Raw genomic sequence first — 13,558 nt, 5'->3', positions numbered from 1 at the left:
CCAAATTTGAGATGGCACCTAGTAAAAGGATCTCCATTATTTTATGTGCCCTTAAAATTAAAAAAAAAAAAAAGCCAATTAAACTATGACATACGATCGCCTATAAGACCCAAAGGCCCAAAGATTTCAGAGACATTACCGTGGAAGGGAAGGAAGGATGTATGGATTAGAAATACAGCAGTGTGTTCGACACCAAAGAGTTCTGAACAAAGTGGTGTGTTCAAATGGGTTACCTGCGTGGAGCAGGAATCCAGCTGGGGAGGGGTGAGGCACGTGGTTGCTACTTCTGTTATAATCTTTGTTAAACTTCAAAAAAATATTATATGTGTAACTTTACTGTTAAGGGTTTAGTAAGTTTTAAATAAATAAATAAAGACTGTGTATCACAACCTCCAATTAAAAAAAAAAAAACGAGAAACGGTTTCACTGCTCTAGTGAAAGAGGTTCAATGATATTTAATGAAACTACTTAGCATAAAAACATGTTGTAATTCTCATTATTTTACTATTCAAAATCAACTGCAAATGGGTGAGGAAAGCTACAGCAGAATCCAAAACCACTCCAAAGCTGCTATCCCTATCTTCTGCCCTCTTCTCTCAAATGGAACAAAATGTAAAATATAACTGCTCGTTGCCTATTTTATACGTATTTATTTGCTTGTGTTCCTGAGACGGTGGGTTCTCCCATCCGGCCTTTACTTACCAGAAGCAGTGGACTTCAGTATAAAGGAGCAGGCTCATTCCACGCCTCTTTAGCTTGGAAAAGCATCAATGTACAAAGGACACATGAGTCATCAGTGCCAGGGTGTTAACACAGGTATTGGTTAGTCAGGCACTTGCTCTACTGCTTAGGAAAAAAAGACTGATTTGGAGTGTGCATACAAAAAATAATAATAATAAATTTTTAAAAGAAAACTTTATTCCTGTTAGACCTAAACTCTGTCTTGAGAAAAGATATTTATTCCGGCCTCCCCATTTTTTTTAATGTGCCATTCTTCAGTTTTCCATGGGTTTGGAAGTAGCACTAGATGCAGGATTGTTAACCTGTCTCTAAAAAATGACAAGAGCCTGGACATGGGAACAGAATTCAGCCATGCTTTTAGATGGAATTAGTCCGCAGTTACACACACACTTAAGCACACAAACACCATGCACCGTCCAGCAGAGGCTATCAAGGACGACAGGAGGTCTGAAATTTTAAAAGCTTACCCATTAGCCTGTCGTCGGTTTCACGGACGTGGCACAAGACAGAAGACTTCTGGGTCAGGGACAACGAACTTTATTGCTCACAACAGCAGAGGATCCCCGTTTGCACCCACTCCCCAAGGCCTCACCCCCACAGGGCAATGGGAAGGGGGGCTGGTGATACACATAGCGGCTCACCTTCCAGGGAAAGAACTCTCAGCTTAGGGAACCCAAATCTTTTTCTGAATACTTTCATCGGGCTCAAATATACATCCCATAAAATTTACTGTTTTAGCTAGTTTTGAACATCCAGTTCAATGGCACCATGTCTTTTATGATAGATAGTAAACCTGCCTGCCCTTTGCACCACGGGAAGACATTACCTTTACTATAAACAAACCAGGCCTTTGCCCCAAGGCAGGCGTTCTCAATCTCACTACTATTAACATTCTGGACTGAACAGGTTTTTGTTGTGAGGGCTGCATTGCAAGATAATTCAGCAGCCGCCCTGGCCACTTCCCAGCAGATGCCAGTAGTCCCTCAACTGTCACAATCAAATGTCCCCAGAAACTACCAAACAGCCCTTAGAGGCAAGACTGTCTCCAACTGAGAATGACTGTTCCAGAGGAAGTCACTAGGTCTTTCAAGGTTGTTCAAACACCCCTGAAAAGATAGTCCAGAACAAAGGCACTCTGTGCCTCTGCTTGTAATTTAGGCCCAAAAACAGGAGACCCATGGAGAATTGGCTTCCAGCAGAGGCCTCAATATTTACTTCTAGAACTTGATCTGCTTTTCAGGCACAGACAAATTACTTGGCCGATTACGGATGATAATTATATACCCACCCCCCCCACCACACACACGTGCACACATGCACACCTTTGTTCATGGCCCTCTGACTAAAGCTTTAATAGGAACCACTTAGATGATAGGAAATCAGTCCAAAGAAGTTAATAGCTATGGCCCAAAAGGGAGTGTATGTTAGTGTCACTCACAGCTGAACCAAGTAGTATATACAATGACTACATTTCCTTTCTTACGAAGGAATTTTTTCTTTCTTTAAGCCAATAATTGACTTTTTTTTTTTTTGCATTTAATACTCTTCCCCCAGATTACTCAGATGCTTTGAAATTGGACAGACCTGTATTCAAATATCAACTCCTGGGGCACCTGGGTGGCTCAGTCGGTTCAGCGTCCGACTTCAGCTCAGGTCATAATCTCGCAGTTCGTGGGTTTGAGCCCCACGTCGAGCTCTGTGCTGACAGCTGGGAGCCTGGAGCCTGCTTCGGATTCGGTGTCTCCCTCTCTCTCTGCCCGCCCCCCCCCCCCCCGCTCGCGCTCTGTCTCTCTACCTCTCAAAAATAAGTAAACATTAAAAAGTTGTGTTTTTTTTTCAAATACCAACTCCTCTGCATAACGGTACAACCCTAGACAAGCAATCCCATCTACATGAGCTCATTTTCTTTCTACATATAAAGTAGGTGGGATGAGACCTATGTTTCAGGGTTGTCATCACAGTTGTATGAATACAAAACCACCTAGTACAGTGCCTGGTCACACCACAAGGGTGCGACCTCAGAGTTGTTCTTACTGTAACGGACCTTTACACTGACTTCTCCACACCCTCGCTTGGCCCTTCACAGTATTTATAACACAGCTGCTTAGGATATGGAGCAAGAGGTCTCCGGGCCATGGAGAGAATGACTCTATGACTCGACCCCATAAGTATCTCTCTCCAACCACATGTGCTAGCTAAGTCCAGCTCTAGTCAAAGAAGAAAGTAAGCCTGACCTTCTGTTACCCGTTTTTATTTCCTTCAAACCGACATCAGTGTGTGGACGGTGCCCACCTTTTACCAACCTGTTTAACTCAGTCACTCTGCACACTTCTATTTCAATAGGCTAGCCCTCTCCAGTCGAATGAGAAATCAAGCTCTGTGGACACTTATCCAAGGCCGTTCAGGTAGTTTCAGAGACCAGCTCCCTCTGTTGGCTCCTTGAGATACCAAACTTACAAAGAAAGAAATACCAGGGCGCCCGGGTGGCTCAGCGGGCTACCTGTCAGCCTCCTGATTTCGGCTCAGGTCATGATCTCATGATTCGTGAGTTTGAGCCCCACGTCAGGCTCTGTGCTATCAGCACAGAGCCTGCTTGGGATTCTCTGTCTCCCTCTCTCTGTGCCCCTCCCCTGTTGGCGCGTGTGCGCACTCTCTCTCTCTCTCTCTCTCTCTCATAAATAAATAAATAAACATTAAATTTTTTTTTTAAATAAAGAAATACCTATCACAGATTTTGAAACTTGTTAAGTGATTAACAAAGAGAGTTCTCTTCTGGTAATAATGGTATGATTTGGTTTGATTTTTGACATTTTGGCTTTGGAATAGAAATGAGTCTGGTTTGTGGCAGCTGTTACGTGCTGTATACACATGATGATTACTCTTCCTTGTCTTAAAATGTAACATTTAATTATAGCTTCACAGAAGACTTCAAATTCCATTTTCCCTCAGGGGAAAAAAAATACCTTTAACTGGAGTTTACAAAAAATTATTAGTTGTAGCTAATCCTGGGTAATAAATTGGATTTTTGAAATCTGTGTGATTTTTAACGCATTAGGCTTTTCATCAGGAAGGTGATGCTTACAGAAAATGCCTGTAGAATAATCAAGTAGCAATCTCACTGCCACACTGCTAGGACAAATACAATTGAGAAGATCATCTATGGAACTTGGTGGATTGTGAAATTTGCTTTCTGAAAAGGAAATATCACATAATAGTCCAAGGACAAGTGGCAAATCCTAGTGACTTCTTGTTCCCTTTAGCCAGGGGTATGATTTCCCCCTCCCCAACCTAAATTCCAATCCTCCATATAGAAATGTAAGAAATCTGCTTGAATTGTATTAAAAAGCCTACCTGACTTATTTCTTGCATCATTTAGTGAACACTAACACTCCCTCATCCCTTCTACAAGCACATGTACACACACCCAGAGTCTCTCTCTCTCTCTCTTTCTCTCTCTCCCTTTCTCTCCCTCTCCCCTCCCCCTTACAAATACAGTGTTCCGTTGGCCTAAAAGGAAAATCAACAGAAGACACAGCAAATACTTGAGTTGCATCTGTATAGGCAATTCTTCTATGAAAACCAAAATCCAACCACAGCAATTTCAAAGACCCTACAGGAGAGAATATCACAGCATTCAAAACAGAAAGAAAGAAAGAAAGAAAGAAAGAAAGAAAGAAAGAAAGAAAGAAAGAAAGAAAGAAAGAAAGAAAGAAAGAAAGAAAGAAAGAAAGAAAGAAAGAAAGAAAGAAAGAAAGAAAGAAAGAAAGAAAGAAAGAAAGAAAGAAAGAAAGAAAGAAAAGAAAGAAAGAAAGAAAGAAAGAAAGAAAGAAAGAAAGAAAGAAAGAAAGAAAGAAAGAAAGAAAGAAAGAAAGAAAGAAAGAAAGAAAGAAAGAAAGAAAGAAAGGCAAACTCCTTTTCTAAATGGAGGAATTTTTTTCTAGATAAAAACCCCATCAGTATTTTTTTTCTGTATCAAACTTTCTCCCTCTTTGCATCCCCTGGCTTACCCAATGCACCTTATTCTTCAATGTTATTTATTAAAGTTACATCTTTTTCCAGAATTACCAAAACAACAAAAAATAAAAAAAGACAGTCCAAATGGCTGTTCTCTTTGTAGGAGTACCAGGAAGACCTGAAGGTGTGTTGTGTTGTCTTGTGTTTAACATTGTTTGGCCACCTGACTACCTGAGAGGGTTTAACCAGCACCTGCGTGGGAACAGCCTGAGGCCGGTAACGCAGGACTGGAAAGAAAGAAGTGACAATTGGTTTAGGCGCATTTTTAAAGACATGGGAAAAAAAAAGAGGTTAGAGAAGGAGAGAGCCAAAGCATAAGACACTCTTAAAAACTGAGAACCAACTGAGGGTTGATAGGGGGTGGGAGGGAGGGGAGGGTCGGTGATGGGTATTGAGGAGGGCACCTTTTGGGATGAGCACTGGGTGTTGTATGGAAACCAACTTGACAATAAATTTCATATTAAAAAAAAAAAGACATGGAGACTACCTGATCAACTGGGATCTCGACTTGAGTATCTTCATCTTCTTGGACTTCTGCTGCCCCCTGTGTCTCAGACCTCTCTGCTCCAGCTTTGAAGACGCCTTCATCTATTATTGGAGACAAATGCACAGCGAAAATCAAAATCCAATTGTGACATCGTGTGGCTGAACGCTGAAATTACAATCAAATACCTAACGAAGATCATGTTTTCTAATAGGTATTTTGGCTCCCTTTGTACCCTCTCCCCCAATTCTTCTGCATTTCACACTGGGAAGAGGGACAGTGGCCAAGATGAGGTGGACCCAGCAGGGCAGAGCTGCGTCCCAGACCCCTCTCTCACCCTCTGGCTGCTGACTTAGTAACACAACCCTGCAGACGTATTTAGACAGAGAGGACCTCGCACCTATTATCTGCTCGCCGCTCCTATCCAGGAAGCAGTGACGATGCTTGGTGCCTGAAAACACTAGTTTTAGAAGCTCTCCTTTCTGAAGAGAAATCACAGAGCTGACTCTGGGTCTCACACAAATCAATCTTTTATTTTGCAGATTTCCGCAGGATTTTCACAACCTAGGTCTTAAAATCCTTAGGTGTAAAATGGAACCTAAATCTCTAAGACTTTAGGTTAAGCTCCCGTGACCTGTTTTCCCCACTGAAAGCAGCGATAGCTGTTTTCCGTATCTGAAGTCGTTTTCCTGTTTCCCCTCAGTCTTGTCTCCTCCGGGCCACATCATCAAAGAATCCCAGAACCGTCTGTCATTCTCTCTGCGTGCCCCCCGAGTAGGTTTAAGGCTTCGGCCCTTCTCACAGAGGTTTCCTCTGGCCAATTTTTAAGGATCTCCAGGAATGGAGAACTCACCTCCTTCTCTGCTAATCTATTATAGGACTAGATTACCCCCTGCACTGTACCAAGTACGGTTTCACCTTTTGTCTTGAAACCCCCTCTATTTCCCCCATAGAAGCTTGCTTCCCAGAGCACAGTGACCGGACACGTGTCACATGAAAACACTCCATAGTGTTCAAGTTATAAAGTCACTCTTGATTCAACGTAAAACAGATTTTTACATTCGTGGAGGCTCAGTGATGTAAAAGGCACCGTGCCAGTCGATGTGGCCACCTAAGGTATAAATGAGGTGTGGACTATCCTCTCAAGTTGCCTGCAGACCAATGCGCGTCTGTACAGACATGCACACACGCCCCCAGTAGGGCTCCCTGACAAAGCGCTGTAAAAGGGGGTGTATCCAAGGGCTGCGGGCACTTAGCCCTTCTGGTTTCTCCTAGAGAAACCATTTTCCTTTTTAATTACTTTTTTTTGTACCTTGACTAGATATTGGCTGCTCTACTCTCCTTTTTAAAAAGGAGACAGCTGCCCTCAAAGCTGATTATATGCCTAAGATTAATTCGCATGGATTAACTCATTTTGAGGATTATCTACAGCAATCATTCACTCCCAGGCTGGTCCTTCCTATCACTCAACAAAGTCTTTCCACCCACTGATCCCTTCTTCCATCGGCTCTTGTATGCTTACGCCATCCAGAGTAATTTTTCATTCATGGGTTTTCTCACTTAAATCATCTATAGGTACATGAACATTAAAAATATACACGTATATAGGAATCCTTACAAAACCATTACCAATGATGATGTCGGCATTGTCATTACCACTAGTACTAATCCTCCCCCAAAGACATGTACCATACGGCATATCTAAGGATTATGTCCTGACTCTGTCCTGTCTTGCAACCAAGAACACGGATCCACAATGAAATCTCAGCCAAAATCCCAGCCACCTCAGAAGAAAGAATATAGAAAGTGAAACAGAGAATGCGATGACGTCCTCACAGATGTAGGAATAAATGCACAGAGTTCTGGTCGTGCACTGAACAAAGCCATCCTTGACCCAACAAAAGTGCAGGGAAAGCCACTGCAAGGGGCTAGGAAAATAACTTACAATTATTCTGTCATAAAGGAGGAAAAGTGGAAAGGAGTAGTCCAGTCCACAAAAGTGGAGGCAACAGAGACTGGGTAAGCTATTGGTCTCTCAAGGACTTGGAACTTGAACCTTGGAACTCAAGGCAACAATGGTGGAAACAACAGAAATAAATACTGCCTTATTCACATGTGGAGTTCGTAACCTTGTGGATGTTCACAGGCAGATTTCGAAACACAGGCCGCACAATTTATCAAATGTTATCTCCAGTATGGTTTTAAAAGGAAAACCAGGCATGTGTGACATTCACTGCTACCTTCTGGATTACTTTAGAAGACAACAATCACACTCAGCCCCGAAATGTCCCTGGTGTCGAACCTGCAGAGAAGGACGCTACACTATGGTGATGACCTAAGTACCTGACTTTTTGGGTGACATTTTAGCATTCATGTGTTGCACTTGCTTTCAAAGACACTCCCAAGAGCAACCTACAGATACAAACGGAATATATTCTTAAATACTCACATTCAACGAAATGCTTAACTGTATCCAACCAGAACTACAAATGACTTACCGATGTGTTTCAGAATAAACATTTCACCGGAAAAGAAAAATGAAATCAATGGTAACAAATAAAATAAAATTGAAAGGGCGCTGGAATGGAAAATGGCAGCCAACAGGGTAGAAAAGGCAAAGAGACAAATCAAGAACACTCACTGTCCTGTGTGACGACACAGAGAACAGAAAGAGAAAGGTGTGCGTCTGTGACATGGGCGGAGGGCCTTGCTCATCAGTGAACTGATGTCTGTCTCCTGCAGCAGAGCAAGAAGGGAAGGTCAGAAGGGAAGTCACAGGAACAGTGGCAACAAAAGGAAAGAAAAGGAACAACAGCTAGAAAATTACTCTGTGATAGGAGACAGCCTACTAGGATTTCAACGTTTACTATACATGTTATATACAATTAAAAATAGAGAAATAGGAATTTCTAGAGAAAAAACATTTTCACACAGCATGCGCTGATTATGAACTGTTTATATAATATGTTTGCATTTTTGAAAACGTGGAAAATGAAGAAAATAAACATCCTTCTAACCTCATGATGCAGAGACAATCACCTCTAATAATTTGACAGCAGATTTTCCCTCCCTTTCTCTCTCCCTCCTTCTCCTTACACACACACACACACACACACACACACACACACACACACACACAGATGCGCGTGCGCACACACTCATTCATGAAAGTGAAATCTTACTGTACATATAATTTTCTAAGGCTGTTTTTTACTTTAAAATCACATCCTGAGCATTTCCCGTATCACTAAATGTTATCTTAACACAGGAAGTTGCTGCACGTGGTATACCACACTGCAATTAAGGGACAATACTGAACGACGAAAAATTGTTTTTAAACGAATAGGGTGCATTTCATTCATCTGATCGATGGGTAAGGTCACAGAGTCATGGGCTATTTATCTTTCCAGGTACATGCCTTGTAGCTCCTTTCCTGCCTTATGGGTCCTTGTTTGCCGGGAATAAGCACAGTGCCCTGCCCACTAAGTCCTCGGGAAATGCTTATTGAAATTTAAGTCAAAAGACAAGTTCCTGGTTTGATCTCTCTCTCCCATGTTGAGTCCCCTCTAGCTCTATGCCCCTTTAACCCTGCCCCCTGCACCGTGGCCAAGTATTGAATTTTCTCCTCCAAAATGTCCCCTGAGCATGTGAACATCCTGGTTTTGATACAATTTTGACTTATGTGATTAACTCATATAAATCCCCAGTCTCTCCACTGAATGTCTCATTTTAGAGGCAACCTCCCCAATCCGGTCTTCTCCATCCTGTATCTATCACCTGAGTGCTTTCAATACTCAGGTGATGAACCGTTCCACACCCAGGCCTCAATACTCTGGCTTCTCAACTCCACTGAGATCTCCAACTCTGCCTTACCACACGTCCTCTTCATCCCGTGCAGGGACTGCCATCACAGCCCGCCTGCAGAGCCCACGGTGTTAGCTCACGTCTCACGCCTGTGCCCTCAACATCCAGGTGATGCCTTTCAGCCTTGTCCCTGTGCGGCTGCCTGTTGGAGTCTAGGAGTCTGGCGCTCTCTCTCTCCATTTCTCCATTTCGCTCTCCGGGTTTCAGCAGCGCTGCTGGCTGCTGCTTCTCAGTCTCCTTGGCCAACTCAGCCTTCTCTGTCCACCCTCTAAGTGGTGGACCACTATTCTCTACTCACACACTCTCCTTAGACAAGCTCACCAAGATCATGGTTTGAACACCAGCCATAGGCCAATGACTCTCTGATCTGTACCAGCTTCTTCAGAGATCCCCAAACTTGTATCTCCAATTACCTAACTTGACATCTCACCTTTGATATCAAATGGGCATCTTAACATCATCAAAAGAGAACTCTGTTCCTCTGCTGTCCAACTGCCCATCAACTCTATTCCCCACTCCGGGAAATGGCAGTACCACTCAATCCCCAAATCTTGGAATTATCCTGACTTCCTTCTTGCTCTCATTCCATGTATCCATTCCATTGTTGTCTTGTCAATTCAATTTCCTTTTAAATATATCCCAAATCTGTGAATATTATCCCTATTTCCATTATCAACTTGGACTAATCATCATTATCTGCAGGATGGGCAATTGCAAAGCTTACACATCAACATCTCTCTTCTTCAACTCTTGCTATCCTGTAATTCATCCCCCACAAAATAGCCAACTGCACTCAACAGATGATAAAAAGTATTTAGAAACTCTCACATCGTTCCATCATGCATAGAACCCAAGGTCTTTACCATGGCTCACAAGGGTGTGATCTGGTACTTACCTCCTTCTTGGCACACGCTTCCTATCACATTCCCTTTGCCCATTAAACTCCAGCTACATTCTGCTTCTCCAACAGAAAGTTCATTCCCACCTTTGTACTTCTTATGCCTTCTCCCTGAAATATTCTTTCCCCTTTTTTCACAATACTGGCTGCTCCTTATCACACAGATCTCAGGAAACCCTCCTCCTTCCTATTCCAGTAGCCACCCAGTCATTCATATTGTTGTTTTTTTTTATTTTTTAACGTTTATTTATTACTGAGAAACAGAGAGACACAGAGCATGAGCAGGGGAGGGGCCGAGAGATGGAGAGACACAGAATCAGAAGCAGGCTCCAGGCTCTGAGCCGTTAGCACAGAGCCCCGACGCGGGGCTCGAACTCACAAACCGCGAGATCATGACCTGAGCCGAAGTCGGACGTTTAACCGACTGAGCCACCCAGGTGCCCCAATATTGTTGTATTTTAATTCTCTGACTAGCACCTACTACTAGCTGACATTTTCTCAGGTTTATTTTCCTGTTTTAGTGTTTGCCAGTCTCCACCAAACCATAAGCTCCAAGAGAGCGGGTACCATGCTCCCGTCGTTTAATGCTGTATCTCCAGCATGTAACAGAGTTCTGCACACAGTCGTTCAAATGGTATTTGTTGAGAGAATGAAGATATTTGCTGCACTGAAATAAAATGTAAGGAGCATCCACTCATTCACTATTTTTAAAGACTTTGTTTTTAAGTAATCTCTACCCCCAGTGTGGGGTTCAAACTCACCACCCCAAGATCAAGACTTGCATGCTCCACCAACTGAGCTAGCCAAGCACCCCAGGAGCATGCCATTTAGAAGCCAGGAGCCAGCGGATTAATTCTTCATGCCCTTACATGGTTTATACCCCCATCTGGCCAACAGGTGGCAGTACAGCATCTGGATGAGGAGGGGGATAATGAAGGTTGAAGAGAAAGAAGGCTGGAGTGTGGCTAACACAGGGATCAACTATGTATGCTATTGTGGTGGGCAAAGTAACAGCCCCCCAAAGACACCCATGTCCTAATCCCCTGTTACTGTCATTGCGCTACATTGCATGGCAGAGGTGAATTAAGGCTCAAGATAGAATTATTGTTGCTAATCAGCTGGCCGCGAGATGGGGAGACTGTCCCGTATTATTCTCGTGGACCCAGTGTAATCACAAAGGTCCTCATAAATGAGAGAGAGGGGCAAGAGGATGGGGGTCATGGTGACAGCGTGTGAGAAAGGCTCGCCAGGTGATGGCTGGCTTTGGAGATGGAGGGGGACATAAACCAGTGAACTGTAGACGACCTTCGAAAACTGAAAAAGGCAAGGGTAAAAATTTTCCCCCTTAGAGACTCCAGAAGGAACAAAGCCCTGCCAGGGCTCTGATTATAGGCCAATGAGGACCATTTTGGAATTCTGACCTCCAGGACTATAATATCAAGAATCTGTATGTTGTCGTAAAGTGCCCAGTTTGTGGTGAGTTGTTACAGCACCAATAGGAAACTAATACACCATGTGTCTAAAAGTCATGGTCTAGGGGCGCCTGGATGGCTCAGTCAGTTAAGCACCCCACTTCAGCTCAGGTCATGATCTCTCAGTTCGTGAGTTCAAACCTCACACTGGGCTCACTGCTGTCAGCACAGCCTGCTTCAGATCCTCTGTCCCCATCTCTCTCTCTCTCTCTCTCTCTTTCTCTCTCTCTCTCCCTCTCTCTGCCCCTCCCCTGCTCATGCTCTTTCTCTCTCAAAAATAAAATAAAAAACATTAAAAAATAAAAATAAAATAAGTAAATAAATAAGTAAAAGTCATGGTCTAGAGAGAATATCAGGGCAGTAGCCCATGGCAAATCCCCTTTCCGACTCCTGCAGGCGCCTGCTGGATGGGGTGTTCAGAAAAGCCCCTGTAAACCCACTGCTTTTTGTTCTCCTGCTATCACCTCTCTTTCTCACTCCTCTACAAGGTGCAAAAACCAGCACCACCCCCCCGACACCCACCCATCTGCCAGAAGAAAAGGGATTCAATTTTTTTAATGTCTTCCCCTACCCGAAAACATCTGTAATAAAAACCATTCGCTAACAAACTAAAGAGCAGGGATAAATTTGATACACAATACTGCTCCCATTCAATTACTACATTAAGGATCAAATCCAACGCTCTGATGCACACACACCCACATTCAGCTCTAATCTCTCCTGTTTGAATCGCAAAGAGACATTTTTAGTGTATATTACACCGTAAAGCAACAGCAAAGACGCTGGTAAAAAATAAAAACGCTCCTCAATTATTTTTCACTTGTCCCTTATGAATTTTATTGCCTAAAGAATGAAACGGCACCACTGTGGAGTTCATAATAAATAGGAATCCGTCTCCCTGCAGAAAGGGAAAATAGACACTCATGTTTGTTTAGTTTCCACAACTAGAACAGGAGAAATGAAGAGGTTTCCCGGTTTCAGGGTGTCGATATTTCAGTTGAGTAATGTCACAATACTCTAACGTTCTTGAGTAAGAGAAGTTACCAAGTGATGAATGACACACGCAAGTAACTGATGAGAATTAGTGTTTAAGCCCAACCATCTTGTTTAAGGCGTACCTCCTCACCAGAATTACTAAAAATTATTTTTAAATAGCATGATAAGCCATATTTTGATGTGCTCCGTGTTTGAAATCAATGGAAACTTATCGGGGCAAAGAAGAAAAATAATGGAGTGATGCCTGGTTCTGAGTACTTTATGGAAATATTAGATACCTACTAAGTGGAAGTTCTCTACATGTAAGCAAGAAAAGTTTAATGTGACTATAAACATTTTACTATGATTTACTACTGAGACTGCCTCATACAGAAATGCTCAATTAGAAACAAGACATTGATTTTAAAATGTAGCTCATTAAACCCAGTAGTGAAAAAAAAATGTGGGAAACAAGGAGTCTGTAACTTTCAGTGTATAAGACAACACTCTAAGAAGAAAAAAATACCTAGGCTTACTTACAAGAAAAATCACGCACTCTTTCTATGTTGTCACATCAGTTACCAGAGGCAGAATTAAGATCAAAATTGGCAAGGAGACACAGAAGTTATCTTCATTAGCTAACGTTAATGGGATCCCCATGCACACGTGAAATGTATTGAGTTTCTAATACATAACTCTTCGTGGAGATAGATTTTTGTCATCATATCTTACTGAAATTTAAAGAAAGTGCTTCCGGAAAGCTGGCCCAGGGTGAAGCGGTCTCCCTACGTTCAGGAAGCAGCGAGGCAGAGAGGAAGAATGGGCCCACGTGCAACGGCGTGTCCTCGTGAGAGGACGTTGGCCAACCCGCCCCTGACCCTCGGTGGGACGTAGCCCATGTCCTCCCACCACTTCCCCAGATTAAATCATATTATCATCGGGAAGAATCAGATCAAACGGCAGCTAATGTTCTGAGCATGTCTGAGATGGTACCGCCATGTAACCCAAATGTTTTTTAATCGCCGACCTTCTCCCTATGTTTCATCATGTCCCACAAACTCACTTGGAAACTCTTTACAGAAACCAGAATATCACAAGATTTCATCTTCT

The 13,558-nt window shown here is 42.9% G+C and overlaps 1 protein-coding gene across 1 annotated transcript in view; it reads right to left on the bottom strand.

Annotated features, from left to right (window-relative positions):
- DCDC2 (doublecortin domain containing 2) overlaps positions 1-13,558 on the bottom strand; it is a 163,946-nt gene that overhangs the window by 21,496 nt on the left and 128,892 nt on the right. The window contains exon 9 of the mRNA XM_042985606.1: positions 5,243-5,343. Coding sequence (XP_042841540.1) covers positions 5,243-5,343 — 101 coding nt within the window. The remainder of the gene's footprint in view (positions 1-5,242; positions 5,344-13,558) is intronic.

This window comes from Panthera tigris, chromosome B2, assembly GCF_018350195.1.
Source record: "Panthera tigris isolate Pti1 chromosome B2, P.tigris_Pti1_mat1.1, whole genome shotgun sequence".
Taxonomy (NCBI): Eukaryota; Metazoa; Chordata; class Mammalia; order Carnivora; family Felidae; genus Panthera; species Panthera tigris.
Note: the sequence above shows the minus strand (reverse complement) of the source record. Positions and strands in the feature narration are given on the sequence as shown.